The 22,749-nt window shown below is 36.1% G+C and overlaps 1 protein-coding gene and 1 long non-coding RNA gene across 2 annotated transcripts in view; both read right to left on the bottom strand.

Moving 5' to 3' along the window:
• Positions 1–22,749, bottom strand: part of LOC135074614 (uncharacterized) — a 224,819-nt gene that overhangs the window by 48,311 nt on the left and 153,759 nt on the right. The window lies entirely within an intron of this gene.
• Positions 63–8,286, bottom strand: LOC135074608 (nucleolin). The gene is made up of 8 exons (XM_063968958.1): positions 8,166–8,286; positions 7,844–8,054; positions 6,639–6,746; positions 6,169–6,555; positions 2,851–3,055; positions 1,953–2,403; positions 1,089–1,223; positions 63–693 (listed from the first exon to the last, which is right to left on the bottom strand). Exons 2-8 carry the CDS (start codon positions 8,046–8,048, stop codon positions 562–564), a joined length of 1,623 nt encoding a protein of 540 aa, XP_063825028.1. The 5' UTR covers positions 8,049–8,054; positions 8,166–8,286; the 3' UTR covers positions 63–561.

The following is a 22,749-nucleotide window of genomic DNA, read 5'->3' as shown; positions in this document are numbered from 1 at the left end:
GGTACAAAGGTAATATACGTAGCAATTTAAAATATCGCCAACATTTTTTTAAAACAAAACACTTAAAAGTTTTAAAATTTTTATTTTGTAAAAAATACTCGTATGTTACAATACAAATTATTTATTATCTATGTATAAATATTAAATAATTGTTCACTGGGACCTAAGTCTTAGCACCATTAGTTACGAAATAATAAATGCATTTCTGACTATTAATAATGAGTATCATAACACCTATGCAGTATAAAATTCAACTTAAACCTAAGCTAAAATTATTTAAATGCAATATTCTGTTCCACCATTTCACCTTCTGTTAGCGACTTATCTTCAATCAGTCAATTTGTTTTCAAAATTAATTTCATTCAATTTAAAGTTCACTACCAAAGCCTTCAAAATCCAAAACTCAACCAAAATTTAATCTAGACCTGATTGTAATAAGAACTAAAATCATTCCACCAATTTCCTACCACCTCAAAACATGTTCAGTCGTACATCTAAAGTATACATTTGTTCCTACTGTCATGTATTGTAAAATAGTCTTTAAGGTTTACAGGCTAAAGTCTACTGATGGACGACGGTTTGGAACATAGGTCTGGAGGCAGCGAAGAGTTTTTCGGAGACCACGTGAGCGATCCTCGCGCTTCGCTTCCATACGAGCTCGCGGGTCCTTTCATGGTTGCTGTCTACGCGGACCTGAGGAGTTAAAGTTTACGGATTAGTATGTTTAAATGTAATGAACTATAGAATTATTGCTCTCTAGGATTTCGATTTTTTTTCAACTGGCAACTTTGTGTGAAGAACATTTGGGAGATTTAACCTTAACGTAAAGATTTTTTTTTAAATTTCATTTAGTCAAAGAGTTCTTATCTTGTGAATATTTATCTAACATCCTCAAAACTCCTTTTTACTACTCTATTTATTAATCTCTCTTACAAATTGCAGGAATACAAAATGATGAAGAGAAGGATGGGCAAATTTTTGGAAGTCAACAAATACAGTATGAAGTAACCAACTTTCGGAAAACATTGGGTAAGTCACAGTCAAAACTTTAAATGGTAACTCACATCAGTAAAAAATGTTTTTCTCACCTGTTTTGGCTGAAGAACCTTGATAGAGTGCAGGGTAGCGACGCCCTGGTTATTAACCATCAGGCTAATTTTGCCAGTCATCTCCGCTGTAGTGGCAGTCGCGGACTTCAGCTCTTTCTTAGCGCCGCGGCCAACCTACAAACAAAAGTAAAAACAAACGTTTATAAAAAAAAAGTATTCAAGACCAGCATAGAGCAGCACTGCTAGCTACAAAAAGCAATTTGACGACATTTCTCATGTTCTCTATAGTCTGTGTATGGGTTAAATTAACGACCTTTCTCACGGCATCACTTTAAGTCTATGACAATTGGTTACTGATTTCCTTTCTTGTACTATTAACTAATTATGAAAGATTCTTGAATGAATTATTCTGAACGTACGGTTCGAAATGGATACAGTAATTTACTTAGACTAAGATTGCTATCGAGATTATATTCAGAGTAATTATAGATAAGATGGTGTTGTAGCTTTTCATGCTATGCTTAGCGTGAAATCGGCTTAATGTCACTTGCAGCATTTACTTACATATTTATTATTATCACGATATTTTACTGTAGATAAATCTATTGAATTATTATTTTTTTGCATAAATATGAACTTTCGTCCCCTATTTTGGTGGTAGGGCAAGCTATACATATTTGGGACGTGTATAAGTGCCCTGGAAAGGGCCTATCTGAATGAACTATTTGAATTTGAATCAACCTCTTGACGTATTTCTATTAGATACCAAAATTCATCTAAATTAGTTCAGCGATTTATGACTGAAAACTTAACAAACGAACTTTCGTATTACTCGTAGTACCGACGTAGCATTTTAGATGTAGGAAGATTAGAAAAGAATATAAGAACTTTTCTGTTTCTTACCTCCTTCTCGACTCTCAGAATGAGTGGTCCCACGGCGAACTTGCTCTTCACCATGGTCCTGTTCGACATGATGTTCACAGCAACGTCTCCAACTCTTCTTAGCGACGACAGACCGTACAAAGTTCCTTTGGCACGAGGCTTGTTCTTGCTTTCGTTCGTCTTAATCTTATTACTGTTCACTGGCTTCTTGTTCTTCGTCGGGGGTTTTGGTTTCGGCTTAGTAGCCTTAGTCGGTTTCGTTCGAATAGTCGTTGGCTTAGCTTTAGTGCTTTCAGCCTTTTCTTTCTTGGCTCTTGATTCGGATGCGTTTTCGATCAGTTTCTCGGTAACGTTGTTCTCTTCGATTTTAGGTTTCTCTTCGAATTTTTCTTTTTCGGCTTGTGCGATTTCGGGTGCTTTATCTTTTTTGCTGTCTCCGGTGCGAGGGGTGTTCTTCTTCTTGTGAGATTTCCTACAGAAAAATATTTTGAATCAAACATACAAATAGATAATAACACTTATCGTTATTTGAAACTCGTCACAATGAAAATATAGCTAGGATTTACCGTTACTATACTTTTGTATAAACATGACGAGCAGGCAGGAAATAAATATATCTTATGGCAACTCTTTCTGTATTCCTGAGTAACGGTGGCGATATATGATTCGCGACCCATATTTTACTTCTCCAAGTTTAACTAAGTAGAAACAAAGCTACTTATGACTTGTGGTCATAAGTAACTTACTGACTAGACTTGTAATGTACTTTCATAAGAATTCGTCCAAACTTTGGAAGAATTAGGATAGTTAATTAGTCATGTTTGTCTATTATTTTGCTAATTCGGTTAATCAAAATTATGGTCGATTTATTCGAATCGAAACGAAATGATGTTCCCACTAATGAGTTATATTAACTTACTTTTTGTTGTTCTTAGTGCTGCTTTTCTTGGGCTTGGTGCTCTTCTTGCTAGCATCGATCGGCTGCAACTTCACACTGACGGGATCATACGACTTCCTCAGGATTTCGTTCATCTTCTCTAGAATGTTGTCCACGAAGCGGTTGTACTTCACTATGTAGATGGCTGGCACAGGCGGCTTCTTAGTGGTCGCCTCGCTCAACGCGCCTGTTTTGAGTTGTTTTTGTGTCAGTATTGGGTACCCTTATCTATTGACTTTAAAATTATTATTTACTGATCGTAGCTGAACAAGTCGGACTCATTTTGGATTTTCGTGAATAAATCCTTTTGTATCTGAATGTAAAAGAATAGAAAAAGCTCTGAAGCTTACCTAGGTACCATCTAAATTCTAAATGTTTGCAAATCTTAGTCGCACATAACACAAATTAATTTCGAGAGTACCTATAAAGTTCCGTCAATAGCAGTGGCCAGTTTTTGAAAGGATTTCCAGTTCTAAATTATTTTTAATCGAAGCAACTAAAGAAAGTATTCATAAGACGATTTCTTTGAGACTTTTTGACCTATCCTCTCATTTTTTTAGTGTCTGATCGACATTACTTGTACTAGTCCCCTAAAATCATGATACTTGCTAAAACTATTGTTCGCACACAATGTTCGTGTCATTTTTGCTGACTGTATGAGTTACCTTCATCAGAAACTGGTCATTATTTAGTAATGTTACGATTTTACACCACTGAATGCACCTGCATAATTAGCATATTAGATGTTAATGTAGACCCATCATACCAAAATTTCAACCTCACGACATTTTAAATAGAAATTGATAATTTTAGACATGTACTACGTTAGTTCGTTCACCATAAAGACCTACTCTTGCTGTTAAACGATAGAAAATTCTCAGTGCATCCTTCCAATGTTGATATGTACAATTACCTAGTGAACGATAAGTGTGCCGTTATATTAATGTAATACTTTAACCATTTAATTAACATCCAGCTTATTTACGTCATGCTCTGATAAGTATGACGGAGCAAATAGCCACAGAATGCTAATAAAATAATGCTCTAAATAGTAATGTGTTCGAACAATTAAGTGTACATTTACCTATCGCTAATTATTAGGTATCACTTATATTTTTAAAGTTCACCTACTTTTCTGTATCTTGTTATCATATCGTTTTGTGTAACGTGAGAACTTTCACTCATACATAAACAATTTTAAATTACAATGATGTTTTGGCGTCTAAGATAGCCTTGTTTGCTGCAAGGAAGTTCGTTTTGATGCAAATTCTTCGTAAGTGTGCCTGTGACACTATTCCGCAGTAATATGTGGACTAGTAAACCAACTTGAAAGTAGAGCGACGCTTCATTTTAGACAAGCCTACATGCCTGCCTCCATTAAAAACTGGACACACTCGATTCCCGGCCTTACAAAGTAGACTTCATAACAGCTTTTGAAACCGTCCGGCAGGCCTCATTAAGGACAAGTTTCTCTTTCAAAGACCATAAATTATTGTCACCTAATTCGTCAATTACGGCGTTCATGATATTATCATGCAAGAGTCCATAACGTACAGAACCAATTATTCAGCTGAATGTCTACCTAATTCAAATCACGTTGCCGAGGCACGCGAACTAACTGTATCGGTCTCTGAGAGCTCCACTTGAATTCTAATACACGGCTACAATTAATACGTCCAGTCAACGGTGAATTTTCTATTTTCCACACGTAAAAGAAACCGCGTGCCTAGCCGCGAACATTCGAAGAAATCTATGACGATACACGTACTGTGTGATACTTTGTTTTCAAAAGCTAACATCATTACCCTCAGTCAAAGTGAGCTATGTCGTTAAATTAAATAATAACCTTTACATTATGCAATGGCTCTTAAATCATCATGGTCCATCATGTAAGAGATGTTTACGCATCCCTATTCGTGTATCGTTAGTTTTCTTCAAATACCTCGGCCTGTGAAAGGAAGCACCGCCCTGAGTGGCAGGTGCGGCGCACATACGCGTGGCTACCGGAAACAAACGAGTTCTATTTAGGTCGAATATGACTCCTCACGACTCTCCCAACATTTCTCGACGGCAAACATTTAAAATTTCTCTTTTCGCATCTCATTATCTCGTTTTCACTGAGCCGGACGTACGACACGCAAATTTCGCAGTAAATTCGTCATTAAGTGAGAGTAAACATTTGGTGCGATTTACTTTCTATCGGGTTGTGTCGAAATGTTTGTGAGATTCGTCAAGGTCGGCCCTGGGCGCGGCCGGAGCAAGGTCAGAGAAAGTGTCAAGGCTGTAGAAGAAATCGGGCGGGTTCATCGCTCGGGCCGGCCGGGAAAGTGGGCAGACGGCGACCCCTTGACACACATAGCCGACCTGTTCTCGGTTCCTGTTCCTGCGCCTGGCCACCACTCGGGCTTCCAGATCGCTATCGAACCCGCCCGCTTCTTCCAATCACTTAATCGAATCTCAGTCGTGACTTCGTACCTCGTTCGGACAGGATGATAGGAAAGGAAAAGATTGGTTGTGCGTTAGATTACATAAATATATCGGTCAAAAGGCTAGTTATTATAACTACTTTAATTTCTACATATACAATACTGTTATATCTTACTATGGAAATAGGGAATTTAGTATAGATATATGCATAATAATATTTTATCATATATCCAAGAATATACGTAATACTTATGGGTACGGGTAAGAGGAATATTTATAAAAGCTGACTAGTATACATTTTATTGTTACAATCAAAATTAAATTAATAATACTAGATAATGTCACTCGATTAACTAACAAAGTGCATTCTAAATGAGGCAACTAGAATTCTGACCGATGCATTTGTTGTGTATTGAATTGCTCAGAAACGTAACTCTACACGCACAAGTCATCTTCAAGGTTAGACAAAAAATTTCACACAGTAATTTAGAACAACAGATTTATTTCTCAAATATATTGCCACGAGACCAGTGTGACATGATCTAGACATTAATTTAACTTTAACTCTCTCGGTTCCATACTTACACTTTCACACATCAAGCACACGCACTTAATAAATAAAATAAATTAAATGGAATAAATAAATAGTCAATAAATAGCTAAGCTAAAGGAGGGGACCGTGAGGGTCACTCAGGTGGATTAGGTGGCGCGTCTGCCAGGCTCCGCCTACTCACTATCTGAACTTTTTGTGTTCTGGGGCCGACGCCGCGGCGGATGTCGCTTTGGTTTTCTTTACTTTGCCGATGTAGTTCGCTTTTTTCCCCGTCTTTTTCGCATGCGCCGCGACGATCGCCTTCAACTTTTTGGACTCACGTGCGTGCTTGTGGGAGTTGTTCCTGCCGAGCACGTCGGTCACGTCGTCTTCGTCGTCGTCGTCCTCCTCCTCCTCGTCCTCCTCGTCGTCGTCCTCGTCGAGCGCGTCGGTGATGTCCTCGTCGTCGTCGTCGTCGTCGTCGGCCTCGTTGTCGGCGGCTGCCACATCGGCGGCGGCGGCGGCGGCCTCGGTCTCGGCGCTCACGGGCTCCTTTTGTACGGGCTCGGCTTCTTCGCCTTCTGCGGCAGCCTCGGGTTCAGCGGCTTCGGCTTCTTCTCCTGCGGCGGCGACTTCTTCGACCGCGGGCGCAGCAGCAACAGTATCAGCTGGCGCGACGACCGGCTGGACGGCAGCGGGCTCATCGTCATCGTCATCATCGTCTTCCCCTGCAGAAAAAACAAACACGTTAGTGACCTATTTAAGTATTTTTCACTTATATCGATTTCCATTTGATCAAACATATTCTTACCTCCTAAGATGTCATCAAAGAACCTCTCCAAGTAGTCCTCGTCATCATCATCATCAGACTCCTCTTCGTCTTCATCGTCGTCGTCGTCGTCGTCGTCGTCGTCATCTGCTGCAATAGAAAACAATGTTGAGCTAACGTAATTTTTAACAGAACCATATAAGGTGTTAAACACGTATTGTGAAGTGACTGTTATGTTCTCAGCGCGAGCGCGTCCTCATTGCGAGCTGCGAGCGCATTTTATTAGCACCATTAGCAACACCTGAAGCAAATGAACTGTTAAACAAACAGTTAATCAGCGTACGCGCAGCGGCCGCGCGTCTCGGTGCGTGACGTCCAGGCGAGGCTTTCGTCTAGAAAGCAGGGGAGCGTCAATTTCTCTGATTGAGTCTTTCTGTTTGAATTAATTAGCTATTGAGAGCGGCCATCGCGCCGCACATTCCGCGGTGCCCCGCCGCGTCCTGGTTCTTCGGAATTTTTATCGAGCAAACGTAACACTTTTTAAAGCTGATAGACTTTTAATTGCCTCAACTACAGACCTGATTTCCGGCCACGAAAGTGTTCAATTAAAATTGCAAATTTAATTTCCCGTTATCATTAAGTTAACATTTCATGTGTAAAATTGCAACGTTATTGCTTTTTATTTACATCGTAAAAGTACATGAATGTAGAAATTGTGGGTATAATTCTCACTTTAAATGATATTACATTTATAGCATTTATTGCTTCGTTTTGAAAATATATGTGTATGGATGAATGCACTATGTAATTGAGTTATAAATCATACAAGACTCGAACCCATAAATAACTATAGACGCGAAACCATTAATCTTACTATCAGCTATTGTGATCTAAGGTTGATAATATCTATAAACGTTCTAATATTCAAAGTGAGGTACTAGCAAGAAAATATGCAGCTCTACAAGATGTTTATATTCGTATACCGTTAGGAGTCACTTAGTATGAACAGTAATAACAACCGGTAACACTGGTCACTCTAGCTCAAGTCTAGGTATACTTAATTACTAATACATAGTACATAGACACCGCTACTTTCAAATTAACTCCAACTTAAGCGAGTTCAAATTAAAATATAACTAAAGCTAATAAAGTTTCAAGATTGATGTTCCAAAAAGTTTTGTTAACTGTCTTAAAATTTGTTTCAAAATAATATTGATGAAGATCGTTAAGCTCAAAATTCCACGTACCTGATAAAGCGTCTTCGATGTCTACGTCATCATCCTCGTCATCATCGTCGTCGTCGTCGTCATCATCCGCGGAGGCAGCAGGCGCGGCGGGCGCTGCTGCCTGCCTGCCCACCTCCTTATTATCCTCCTCCTGTCGGACGATAGGGCTCGCGTACGCCGACAAAACTAAGCAGCACAGAGCCGCTAACAAGAATAACGACCTCATCTCGATCTGAAACAATAATCACCTTTAATTCACTCGCTCGAGATCGCGACAGCAGTCCTGTCACTTCAGTTATCAGTTCATCACACACTGTCACAAGCACGTGCACTGTCACTTCACCTTGTGTTTTACTGTCACTAGGTCCGGCGGAAGAGGGTCCGCCCGCGTCCTTCAGAGCGGTGTACGGGACGCTATGGCCGGGGTAGGCGAACGGAAACGTTATAGCGGCGGCGTCTTCACCGCGCACTCTTTTATAGAGTTACGTCACACACGTAGGGAAGGAAAGTAGTGATGGCAGCGCGGCCACAGAGCAGCGACGCCGCAGACGCGCGGACTTTCTTCGGAAAGCTCGGGCTGGCCGCTTAGTTGGATCACATCCTTTCTTACTAATGTTGTTTCAGGAAAAACCCTATTCTGCATGCCTGTTTTTCTCTTTTCAATGTCACAGTTTGGTGCCGTAATTGGAAAAATTTTAGAGCCTTAATTAGTCCTTACACCTTCGTCATATTTTATTATCGAGGATGTCACATATTTCATCATCATTTTTTTTTTCAGGAATGTATTTTAGACACAGTTAATCATTGATTTAATTTCTAAAACGAATAATTTATAAAACTAATGCCCGTTTTCACCATCAATCTCTTATTTTTAAAGGAACCCTATGAAAACAAAATTCATATTATGTGTTACCATAGGGGTCACTTAAAAATTAGGGATTGTGGTGAAAACGGGCATAATTCTATTTTATTACGTAAAATCGTCTTTTACTTTAATATTTTAATATAATAAGTAAAGAAATAATAATAATATATGAGTATTATGGAATACCTCTCAAAAATCATTATCAAAAAATACACAACTGAAATCTGGTTCAATGATTTTAAAGCTTCATACTTAGTAGAATTACTTTTATTTTTAGGCAAACCATCATTTGTTTATCTCTTCACATCTTAAGAGATGCTAATCTGAAATTCTTACATTCAATTTCAAAAACTTCATCATTTGAAATCATTCATTCTTGCATCATAAAAAAAATATCATAGATTGTTTCGGTGTAAAATTCAAAATGATGGCTCTACATTTCGCAGTCATCGTTACTCTATGACCGAAGAGGGGTTGGTTGGGTTCGATGCATTAATTTATTCAGCTTATTTACTGAGTCGACATGTCTCGCTGGAGAAAAGTGTGGCCACCTCGAGTGTGGAGTCAGAATCTTAACACATTTCGAGCATTAGTATGGGGACCGGTCCCATACTTTCACTTGAGGTTATGTGTGTAAACGCGCCTCAAGTAATTGATAACGTGACGTAAAGGATCAACGAGTGGGGACAATTGCTTAACTTAGAAACTGCCAGTTACGCTTTTGCGGAATGTAAAAAGCTATTTATGATATAGACGAAATTCGTGACTGAGAAAACATTAACAACTAAGTGGGCACTTTCTTTAACAGTAAATTAACGATTGACATTCATTTGATACTTACATGTTAATTACAATAAAATAAGTTGTTATTGTGGCGGAATAAATGATAGAATATCACCTGCCAATTTATTCGCGTACTTACCTATTATATTTATTGATGTTAAACACTTAATTAGTTCATACATTTGAACAGTTTACAATAATGATTTCTTTCTTTATATAAATCTATACAAAATGTGATTTATTTCTAATATGTTCAGATTTTTTTAACTTTAAATATGAGTATTTGAATTTATGAATATGATTCTTTTAACTGTGACACAATAACATGATGGACTAGTTTTATTCGAATTTATAATGTGATTAATGTATGTTTGGTGTGAAAACAATTCACATAACGATGACTTATTCATAGCCCAAGTCGAACGCTTCGTTTTATTTAGCGTAGTTTATTGAATAGCCAAGTTCAATGTCATCTATGAAACGCTACACGGACTAATAAGAACTGTTATAATGACACGTTAACTTTCGCGTTGCATGATTATTACATTTAAAACGAGAATCAACACGATCATGCCGAGAACTTTTAAAATTCACGTACAGAGACACGTTGCGAATATCCAGTTTCATGTATAAAGATTATTGAGATTAATTTTTGATATAAAATAATTACAAAGACGTACGTATGTACTTGTATCTTCTATTCAAACTTACTTAAAACCTAGTCTTAGACAAAATTAAATTTAGGTTTCAGTCAGCCACCAAAAAACGTCTTGAATATACGAAAGAGCAGGCCACAACAAAAACCTATCTTAACTAACATTAAATGCAAATCACCAGTTGCAATTAAAGCTTGTCAATTGAACATCAAACGTCAAACTCAGCTCTTAAGGTGACTGCTCTTAAAATATCTTGATCCTATAAATAACCACGGGGTAAATAAAACCTCACTAGAGTGTGCAAAAACGCCTCTATTATGGTTAATTGCAAACCCACGAACCGATAAACGATCTTTAAAAATATCTCCACCATCTAGATATTTTTATCACACATTTGTTTTTGTTCTCTATCGCAAGATCTGCCGTTCCGTTGGTTGAGTACAAACCGGCTGATATTTTTGTTTTACAGAATTGACTAGATAACCGATCTACTAGTATAGATCTAGCGATTAAATGAGTCAGAGCCTGAGGTAGGTTATGGGAGACCATATGAGGGGTCAGGGGTGACATTGACATATTATGACGTGACGAGCATATAAATCTGAAAGAGATCTGAAGTTTCACTGACATTGGACGTTACAAAAACACCCTCCCAGGCCGCTTCCACACCTCAATGAAATTGAGGCTTTTTATTATGTACATTGGTTTTTAATGGATGAGCGCTTTAGAATAATGGTTGTAAAACCAGGTGCAAATCACACAATCGGTATCATCTTGTATTCCTGCTGCTTGGCCATTATAAGGTTGCTAGAAGGGGACATCCTATTTAAGCTGAAATGATAAGTACCTATAACTGCTGAAAACAATTGGGATAGTTTCAGAAGATTGCTTAATACTCTATCTCTTATATCGTTGTAATAAAATGAGATGTTGCAACATAAATGTAGAGTCTGATGTGCTATCAACTGTTAATTAACGTTAAACGTTTCAATTCCTCCACTTGACATAATTTAGCTGGGTATTTAATTAAATTTTATTAAACTAGCTGAAAAGTGTTTCAACTGTCACTAGGCTCAACTTCCTAGACCGTGAGGAGTACCTACACTCCGGCATCAAACTAAATTAACCGTACTAGTCGGCACATTAAAGAGCCGCTTTACTTTAAAACTTACGTAAAACTCGATGAGTCAGGTGACGAAAGGCTTGCGTGCCCGTAATTTCACTGGCATCCTCATTCTTCAAATTAGAATGCAATAAATGCTTCATACGAAAATGTGATAACGCGATACTTTGCACACCAATTCGAATAACTGTACGTTATTTAACTAATTGTATTAATAATAATGGCTGAATTTTTTTACTTGATAAGTTACTTAGTAGTTGTAGTTTATCTATGGTGACCATGAATTGTGAAATTCATAAGAAAATAAGTAATCGTTGAAAACATTCAGTTTTCCTCGTAAAATCGTCATAATTTACGTTTTCTTTTATAAAAGGAGGAAAAAATTGATAGTGATAAAGCTGACATCCAATATATTATTATGTATAATTCTTGCCCTTACACGATCCATAAGCTTTTTTATTAATATACCGATATCTTTAGTGTATAAATCGATAAATAACTGTTATAAAATATACGAGTATAAATGAAGTATTCTGAATGAACTTTGGTGTAATCTCCGCTTAATCGCGCCCTTAACTTAATAACTGTCAAAACTGTATGTAAACAAATAATTCAGACAATCTTAAAAATGTCCATATCGCGACAAAACCGAACTTAGAAATGTGTAAGTAAACCCGTTTTCGGTATTGTAGGCGTTTAAATATTTGTATGCGTCTTGTGAATGGGGCGGTGGACTTTCTCTCGCTCAACCGAGTCTCTAATGCACGCGCGGCGTGGACACACATTGTGTGTGTTGCAGTCAAATATGAAATTGGTGGGTTGGTGAAAAGGCCTAAATAAGTAGGTACATTTACAATTGGTTCAAAAATGTAAAATCTAATGTAGAGCGTATAAATCGTGAGGAACATATTATTACAAAAACTGTTTTTAGATATTTATAACATTATTGTTTAAGTTCTCCAAAATCTTATTTGACCTAGCTAATACAATAGTTAAAGATACGTATAAATGGCAATCGGAGTAATTAAACTTTATAATTTGTAATAAATCTAAATATTATTTTTGTAGTATATCATTACAAATAGTAAACTTTTAATGCGATAAAATTTTATGACATCGTAAATTACGATTAGAGGCGTCTACTTCCTTCTCTTTAGCTATTTTAAGGCTCAATCAAGCTGATATTTTAATGAAAGTGAAATTTTTGTTCGCTTTTTGTAAACCGATTATAATCAATTGATTCATTAGCGACTTTCTTTACTCAATGATCAAGGTTAGAGGTTCCGTTACTTAACGTAATTATGAAAAGTATTACACGATTTCACTAAACTTTGTGGACTGTGAATGGACGCGATCATGGCCGATTAGTTCAAACTCTAAAAAGGTCACAAATGTCACGACTATTGTCACGTTGATACCATTTATAATCGTATCAGTTCTGTAATTTTCTTTAAAAAAAACCTTCCAGACGGTTGCAAACCTTTGGTATAGCTGCTGGCATAAAATAATTTAGTTTAGCGTTTGCCCTAAAACGTTGTGTAATTTTCAATAATTATTAAATTCTTTTTACTACAGGTTAAAACATAAGTAAATATTTCAAAGTAATTATTATTTTTATAAGATGTACCTAATTTGTGTTTTCGTACAACAATGTGGGTTAATTGTTGCATACAACAAATTGCACTTATATGTATAAAAAATACACTGATCACTATTAATGACTTAACATCTACTATAGTATAACACATTTATCTTTTTAATTGACCAATCTATCTGGCCAGAATATAAAGTGTGGGCTAAATTGTCAAATTACCTCTGACAAGCCAGAACGTACTCCTGCAATAGAGATTAAATGACTTGCTTTACTCAATTAATTTCAGACATTTACTGTCAAAGTCTAACTTTTCTCTCCACCAGCAACATCGCTACGCTAACAATGGACAAACCATACAACCAGCCGAATCACTGGGGTGAGGTCAACGTATTCGCACGCGACACAGTTACGCCAAATATTCGTGTTACGACCTACGACGTTACACCTGTGTATGGCTAATGCTTAGTGCTCTTTAGTTCGGGTTTGACATGGCTGACGAAAGCAGGTTACACGTTGTATGTAAATGCATTTAACGTCTGTGACGGTTAATAAAGCTTGCTCGCCATATAACTCGCTGCATTAATTACAATACTTCTCTTCTTTTGAAATAGTGATTACAATATTACCAACTGTTAAACTTTCGGTTTATACGAGAATTTCTTCAGTGATATGAAGATTTTACTGCTCTATATTTAATGTAACAAAGTAACAAGTCTGAAGGCACTTAAGGTTTTAGCACCTTGGTGTACCTAATTCAATAATGATTGAAAAACACAGTAAGTATTGTGAAATAAAGTACTAGTAAAATTAATTTACATTCTTCGGTACTTTTGATGCTAACTATACCGTCTTGCCAACATTTCTGAAACTATTAATTACTTGCTACATTATACTTTTTCAATTACTACACTCGTATGATCGGTAATTGATTTTGCAACATTAGGCCACATCCTTCGAGTTCCTGATAAATAGAAGCAAGTGGTGCAAGCTCCGGTCACGAATCCTTCAGCGAACGAAGCGTTGCGACACAGTACTCGACTGCAGCTGTCATCCATCATGCCCATTATAACCTACAATGCTTGAAACTAAAGTTAAGACTATTCAAAAGACATTATGGACAGTCTGGTCACAGTTGAACTTGATGCAGTAGCTCACGCTATGGATTTGACAGTTATTTTTTAACTTGCCTCTTGTGATGGTCTTTCGTAGCGTTAAGGCTAATCTTCGTAGCGTAAGACATGAAAATCGTTCCTGAAAATAACATTCGCAGATACTTTACAATTTATAAGTATAATTTTTGATAAAATAAATGCTCATTTTAAAATGTAAGTAAATCGCAAAACAAAAAATGTCTTGGAAAAAAAATTGAATACCTAAGGGACGAACAAATTTTTTAAATTTTTTGTGAACCATTCAAACCTACTGTAATTTTATCTTTTGTGGCATACTCATCGAATACCTAATTTGTGGCCTTGTTGACGGCTCGTTGCAGTGCCGTATAACAATGCATAGTAAACAAGCACAAGTTTCATAACTCTGCATATTTTACGTCTTACCATCCTTTTTAAACTCTACCATCACTGTTATTTTGTAACTGCTTCTGAACCTTCTCATCTCACATAGTTCGATGCCCTCGTTGAAGTAAAGAACTAACAATAAGTTCGACGCCATTTCCCAGCACATTAGCGGTACAGGTAGCGTGAGGAACTGCGGTAAGTCATAAAATCTTCTTAATGGACACACTACAACACTAATTGCAACTTGTGAACTACGTTCCTGTCTGATAGCATCTGTGAAAGATTTGAGACTGAACTCAACTATGTATGTTGTAATGGTAGTCTGAATTATTTTGCATAATTGATGTAATTCGGTTCAATTCAAATTCTTTGTTAGTAGGCGATCCGTCTGCACGTTTGCCTCCTGTCACATAAAAATGGTAGGTCCTTTTTAAGGCTCTTATACACACATCCCACTAATATAGCTTGTACCACCATTTCGGGACAACATATAGACTGGTGCTGAAAGTGGGGGAAGAAAATTCAGTAGCTTTGTAAATTAAAACAGGCCTTCTAGATGTTATCTTAAATGAAATGAACACCTAGTTTATACTCTATAACAACTTTTTCCTCTGACTAATGGACGTCGATAGACCTGTTTGTAGAAAATCAGAAGAAAATCATAGCGAATCTAATAGCAGAGATATTGGATGGCATGGTTGAAACGGATGTTATTTCCGCACACATGGATTGCAGCGTTTTGTAGTCTTATTGCAATATCAATACAAGGTAAAGCCTACTTTTTTAAAGGTAAATAACCTAATGCAAAAAAAACACATTTGTAGGCAGGTACACTGTACTACTTATAACTAACAATAAAAAGCGCGACTCTTTTTTCGAATTCACTCAGAGAACAATTAAAAGGGTCTACTACTTCTGATATTTCATTAAAACGTCTACATATCTAGATCAAGTACCTAGTAATTTTGCAGATTCCAAAAAATTAAGCATAATACCTACTGTAAAAATTATAGGGTCACTCATGAGTTTGTTAAGTTTATAGGGAGGTAGCGTCCCTTGAATGAGATGTTGAAAATCAGACTAAAAGTGAAATGGAACCCTAATAATGTTTTCCTGTATGCAAATGAGTGTAGATTAGAGATGAAACGGATAGTTGTTTGGCCGGATACCGGATACCGGATATCCGGCCAGCTGCTAGGCCGGATAGCCGGATATCCGGCGGCCGGATAGTTGGCCCATTGTCTCGTTGCATGTCGTGATGAGTTTAGCGCCGCACAGGTGCTTTAAACGCGAAACGCGTCACACTTTTCGAAAATCGAATCAGTCCGAATAGAATGTCAGATTTTGCCACTTGTCTAGGGGGCAGATCAATTCGGGCGATTTCGGTTGCCATCGTGAGTGTGTGATTGAATAACGAAAGTTAGATTAGTTTACTTGCTGCGTAATCTGACTGAACTGCATCATGACATCAGACCATCAGTAAAAAAAGATCGCCTATTTTATTTCTCAATATTTCGATATATTTACTATTTATGTATTCGTCATTAGAGTGAATAGCCCAGAAAAAGAAAATAGTTTTTTAAAGGCCTTAATATGGCTTTTAGTAACTTTTTGGATTTTAAATAAAAGCCGTCATTATTATTAGCCATTTTATTTATGTTTACCTCAAAGATTAATGTATTTCATTTTATTAATAGGAAATTGTCGTAGATTTTTAATATCCGGTATCCGGCCGGATAGTGAGTTACTATCCGGTATCCGGCCGAATAGTAAATTTAGGCCGGATATCCGGCCAACCGGATAGTTACCGGATATCCGTTTCATCTCTAGTGTAGATTTACCAATTTCACTTTCGTAGCGCCCACGCCTTTTCTCGGGCCAAAAGTTTGCGTCAATTTTTTATAATGTTAGGTAACGCTTTAGGATACAGACATTTAAACGCTTTCAAAGAACGTAAATACTACATCCCATTGCAGCTTACATAAGCTAGGTAACTTGGAACAAAGAATGCTGGATAATGGATAACTTAACCACTAGAGCTTTCTCTCGTTTGTGGTCTTCAGTTACATAAAAGTCCCGTCATCAGGAATCGTAAAAAGAATGAATCGGACGAAACTTGAGAATGAGATCACGGATATAGTAAAAAGGAATGTAAGAGGCAGCTTTACAACACAAATATGAAATTACTTAACGTTCGAATGGAAAGTTTTGAAACCTGATTGTTATTATCTCCATAAGAATCATCATAAATAAGATGTAGGACACGCTATTACAATTGAGTTAAATAAGTTATTAATTCACTTATTCCAGATAATAGTATTTTATTTTAAAATGTAAGTTTTCTTATCACTTGTCAATTATTGAAATTAATTGAATCATACAAAATTTCATTACAAATGTAAAGCCAAACAAAATTCCGATTTTATCAATTTTAATATTATTTTTAAACTAATTAACTTTTAACTGGATCAAAGAAAGGACTTAAGAGTAATTGACCCTATCTAGAGCATGTTCTTATTTAAACCTATTGCTTAGTGAAGACACAATAATTCTTAACTTACAACATACCTACATTACTTAGGTTGAGTTTCACCATCTTACTTTAACTTTAACAAACGTCAAAAATCTGTCAAACTACATACAAAAAGCACCGGTTGCTATTGTTACGGTTAAAATAAGGTGGTGCAACTCAGCCTTATCTACACTAATATTATAAAAAGGAAAACTTTGTTTGTTTGTTTGGTTGTAATGAATAGGCTCAAAAAGTGCTGGACCGTTTTTAAAAATTCTTTCACCATTCGAAAGCTACATTATCCACGAGTAACATAGGCTAAATTTTATTTTGGAAAAAAATAGGGTTCCGTAAAATATGTAGATAATGTAGTCCGGAAAACGCAGCGTGGGACGTCCACCTACAAGGTGGACCGACGACATCGTAAAGGTAGCAGGGGAGCGCTGGATGCAGGCCGCTACCAATCGATCAATGTGGAAAGCATTAGGGGAGGCCTATGTTCAGCAGTGGACGTCCTATGGCTGAAACGATGATGATGATGATGTAGTCCACGCGCGCGAAGCCGCGGGCGGAAAGCTAGTTCTTTATAAAGAAGCAAAGTACATGATAATGATGGTTATTCCAAGGAGTTTCCTTCGATCAGGCGGCGGAGCGGCGCGGGCTGGCCCACAAACCCGACCGGTTGCCAAGTACTTTCTTCTCGCCTTCTCACTTCCGCCTGGTCTAGGGCTGCCACAAATATAACCAAAGCCAATTTCTCAAAAAATCTAAAACAAAAACGTTTTAATTTGTTATTTGTGTGGGTTAATTAAATTAGTAGTCACAAATCGCCAAATTTTGCTCTTAAGGAGCCTATACGTGTCTTAAGTTTTTTAAATCTGATCAGAACTCAAATGCTCAGTTTCAAATATTATGGAACGAGAAAGTTTAAAATCATATAGGTAAGTCTTACTGTAAATTACTACGCTTCAACGACCGCAATGTCGGCGGCTGCAAATGATTTATTGTCTTTTGTTTGTCTGTGTTTGTTAATTATTAGGTATAATATAGGTCAGTATTGCTGTTAGTAATACAGGATATAATATTACAAATATTTTGATTAGGATATTGCATCGTAATTTATATGGTATTCAATGTAATGATTAAGCAAAATCTGAATAAAGAAATATAACAACAATGACCCAACTATTGCTAAAGGTACCAATAAAGTCTATATTTTATTTTACCCTAAATAAATTATGGTGTAATGTAACTCTAAACAACACAAACCTATCGGTTTATTTATTTATTTATAGGTACAACAACAGAATACAATCTCAAACATTTTTATAGAATAACATTAGTTTTTTTTTGCATTCAAATTGAATTCCTATAAATGTTGCAATAGGTTTGTTTATACACAACAGTATTGTTGATGCTTTAATAAAATTAAACTTGATAAAAATACATTGTTTTAAATTTAATCAAAATACTTTTTACTTATTCACCTTCTTTATGATTTTTAATATTTCTCAGGCGTCACCATTGCTTGAACTCACGTAGTCAACAACAGTTTGTTAACCTTTAATGTTAAAAAATACGCCTCTGTGAAATTCGTGTGGTTTCGTGACTTTTATGCTAAGTGACGTGAATCTTAAGTACTGTTTATTTATCTGAAATTTTAGAAAAAAAAATAATTGGTAAAATTTTAACTAATACAGTGTGAGTCACGTTAAAGTGTACATATGAAAATAGATGAAACTAGACCTATTTTTATCGATAAAAAAGAGGTAAAAAAATTTTTGAGATTTTTTTTAATTTTTTATAGAATTTTTTTTCTTCCAATTACTTGTTGTAAAGAAAACGTAATAACTTTTAAACTAAGCGGTATAAAAAAATACATAAAATATACAAAAAAGGCCAACAAATAATAAAAAATGATACTTTTTGAAAAAAATCTGCTTTAAAATTCGTGTTTTTTTGGTTATTTGATAAATTTCTCCAAAAAATGCCCCTATAACCGGTAGTTTTTATTACTTTGTATTATTTTCTATCGTATTACCTTCGTAAAACCAAAAATCGCATGTCTCTATCCCTATATTAACGTTTGCAATGATCGTTTGAACTAAGCCTCTCCGGGCGCGCCATTCAACGCTTCGTTAACAACAAAACTGAAAATGGCTCTAGATTTGTAATTTTGATAAAGACAAGTTAGATTTCAAATAAAAACAAAAGATTTCGAAGTAAAATAAGCATTTTAGTTAAAATTAAAATTGTCTCTACCTGTAGCGGAGAATAATGTTGTGGCAGGCCTTTGTTCAAACGATCATAGCAAATGTTGTGATAGGGATAGAGACATGCGATTTTTGGTTTTAAATTTATCAAATAACCAAAAAAACACGAAGTTTAATGCAGTTTTTTTTTTTCAAAAAGTATCATTTTTTATTATTTGTTGGCCTTTTTTGTATATTTTATGTATTTTTTTAGTATCGCCTGTTATTTAGCATTATTACTGTTTTTATTTTATCAGGATATACCGCTTAGTTTAAAAGTTATTACGTTTTCTTTACAACAAGTAATTGGAAGAAAAAAAATTCTATAAAAAATTAAAAAAAATCTCAAAAATTTTTTGACCTCTTTTTTGTCGATAAAAATAGGTCTAGTTTCATCTATTTTCATATGTACACTTTAACGTGACTCACACTGTACAATAAGACACAAAAGTTTTGCCGGGCTCATCATAATTAGTTAATGTAACATTGCCAAATATTTCAATAATTAAAACTTAAATTAATTAAAACAATAAAAATACTTACGATTCTTTTGTGGTAACCCTAAATGCGCGCGCCTCCACGCAACCGGCACAAGGACAAGGCTCGTACGGTACTAAGGATGTGTCGGCCCCAACTAGAAATGTTGGCTAAATGCGATCAGCTGGAATTCGAAGCCTACGCAAATGAATCGCTTGGAACTCATTAGAAAGATGTCGTCTAACATGAGTGTTAAAGAGCGTGAGTGATAAAGCCTTCGAGGCTTTATAAATACTTTTATGGTATTTATGCCAATGGAGTAAGGTCTACTTACTACAGCACCTTTGGAAATTATATTAGGCTTTTATTGCAAACTAGCGGCCGCCCGCGACTTCGTACGCATGGATCTCGTTTTACCACCTTAGGGGTGGAGTTTCGTAAAATCCTTTCTTAGCGGATGCATACGTCATAACATCTACCTGAATGCCAAATTTCAGCCCGATCCGTCCAGTGGTTTGGGCTGTGCGTTGATAGATCACTATGTCAGTCAGTCACCTTTGATTTATTATATTTAGAAGATTTTATGGTATTTATGCCAATGGAGTAAGATCTACTTACTAGAGCACTGCTTTGGAAATTACCTTAGGCATTTATTGCAAATAAACACTTCAATATCTAAGTTGTATTTTAATAGATTAACAAATCCTGATTCATATGAGCAATACTCAAAACTAAACCATAAAAATAAAACACAAACTACTCAAACAATTGTTGCGGGGTCTCCACTCCAGGGTCTTTCTGGCCCAGCGATCCTGGTTCATCCGTGCAATGTGTCCTGCCCATCTCCATTTACGGCTCGCTATCTCTTCCACCACGTCGCTGATCCTCGTCTTTTCTCTGATCCACTCGTTCGTTCCCCACAGGGGAAGACCGCCTAAACGATGGACAGACGATATCCGGCAGCAGGCTGGAGTGAACTGGATGCGTGTGGCCAGGGACAGAAAACGGTGGAGGGTTGAAGAGGAGGCCTACGTTCGAAGGCGAACCCAAAGGCTGACATAGATAGATAGATAGACTCAAAGAATTAATCAAAGTTACAGACAACAACAAAAGGTGAATGAACTTTGAATCAGAGTTCAGGCTTATATCAGTTCAAAGATCTGAACAACGATCATCAATTGCTCAGCGATAGCACGGTTCCTTTACTTTTATTTTGCTCAGTCATTTAGCTCGACCGATTTCTAATTGGTAAAAGTTTGGTAAAACGGTTAAATTGATTCCTATTTAATTAACAGAGACTCAAAAAGTCTCTGTCTTTTTAAAGAATACCTACACAGTGCCTACGGGCTCATAGTCTACTGACAATGTAGCGTTGATAAATTTTTCATGCGCTGCCTCAATCAGATTTTTAGTAAAGTTTAGTATTCGAAGAAGCGATCACAAACTCGAAATCCTACATACGTGGGATTTCTTAGAATTTGAAGTAGATACTGATTAATAATTCGAATTATACGAAAGCTCTACATATGAATAAAAAAATATCAACATACTATCTGTCACATAAAATACTAAATAAAAGAAACGCGTAAATCCTCATTTCACTTATATTTTTGTATTTAATGTAGAGCTACGGTTTCGTAGTCACTCTACATTTTTAGCCCAAAGCAAAAGACATCAACGCGTCGATAACAAGACAATCCTACATTTAGTAATATTTTATGGATGTTTGTTACTGTTTCATGCAAAAAGTACTGAACAGATATTGATGAATCTCTACAATATTATTGTTTATACATCAGACAAAATATATAGACCATAATTTATAATGATAGTATTCAAATCCATGCGTACGAAGCTACGAGAAAAAGCTTTAATAAGAAAAATATTGTGTGCAATGGCAATTTTATAATTTTTTCATGCTTCGTTTATTTTTTTTTATTATGATTATTATTGTTATAATAAAAACAAATAAATCTTCATAATAATAATGCCGACATCTGGTGTCGCTCTGTGGAACTCGAATCATAAGCGAGTCTCCGTTTGCCGATCGAGGCTACGAGCAAATCGGTAGGAAATGGTTTGTTGTGCCGTGAAGGATACAGATGGCGCTTACAGTCACAATAGTTGAAAGCTTTAAAAACAAGTAGGCATTGTTATTATTTGTGTGTACTAGTAGCAGATCGTAATACTTCGTATCATAATATAATTATAGTTAAAAAAAAATATTCACTTAACTGAAATAAAATAATATACAAACAGTTCTTATTGATAAGCTTTTAATGTATTATTTACATTTTGTTATTATTATTTTCTAGCTTGGATTTGAATGGATCGCTAAAAAGCTTAAATAATTTTTCATTCTGATCGTCTCGCTAACTGTCACTGTTCAAAAGCACACTATGCACTAAAAGTTTGTATTCCTGATGGCCCTACTCTTACAGGAGTGCTAAATTTACCTTCAGAATATTGTGCTTTTATGAGGTCAAAAGTTTCATTTAGATTTTCCTCCATGGTTCAGAAAGCTAAGGCTGATTAAGTCAAGTCACACCCCTATGGAAGCTCAATGTCTAGCACTGGTCAGACTCCTCCAGGATCCTGGAGACTGTGGTCTGACATGCCGCTGACATAAAAGAACATATTAAAAATCGATTTGCTATTCTGATTATGCTCAAATCTAGCTATACAGGGTGGAATTTTGTAATGCCACCTGGAGGGAAACTGCATTCATAGATTTTCGAATTTTTTTCGAAAATAATATCACACAAATTTCTGTTAGTACATAATTAAAATAATTTAAGATTTTATGGATTTACTTTCATTTGATTTATCAAGTTTGTTAGAGAGATTTCATCCTTATACTTGACCCTAACGATCAATGCAATAAAAATACAGGGTGTAATTTTTAACAGATTTTAGTTGGTTCGTATCCCGGGTGTGGCAAGAAAATTTTTGGAAATCTTTGAATGCAGTTCTATTTCTTTTCAAAAATAAAGGAATGTTTCTTTGAGAATTTTTTTCATCTACAATATTAAGAGTACTTTCCCTATAAGTGGCATTACAAAATTCTACCCTGTATATTCCATCTATGTAAACATATCCAAAATAGAACGAGGATGCGGCCTGCCTGTGAACAGGCGCTGGAATGCGG

The sequence above is a fragment of the Ostrinia nubilalis genome, chromosome 9 (genome assembly GCF_963855985.1).
Source record: "Ostrinia nubilalis chromosome 9, ilOstNubi1.1, whole genome shotgun sequence".
Classification (NCBI taxonomy): domain Eukaryota; kingdom Metazoa; phylum Arthropoda; class Insecta; order Lepidoptera; family Crambidae; genus Ostrinia; species Ostrinia nubilalis.
This window is presented reverse-complemented; position numbering and strand designations above follow the sequence as displayed.

Coding starts and splice junctions, on each gene's coding strand:
- LOC135074608 (XM_063968958.1), bottom strand. CDS start 8,048: ATGAGGTCGTTATTCTTGTTAGCGGCTCTGTGCTGCTTAGTTTTGTCG. Junction 6,747..7,843: donor CATCGAAGACGCTTTATCAG/GTACGTGGAATT, acceptor TTTCTATTGCAG/CAGATGACGACGACGACGAC. Junction 6,556..6,638: donor CTTTGATGACATCTTAGGAG/GTAAGAATATGT, acceptor TTTTTTCTGCAG/GGGAAGACGATGATGACGAT.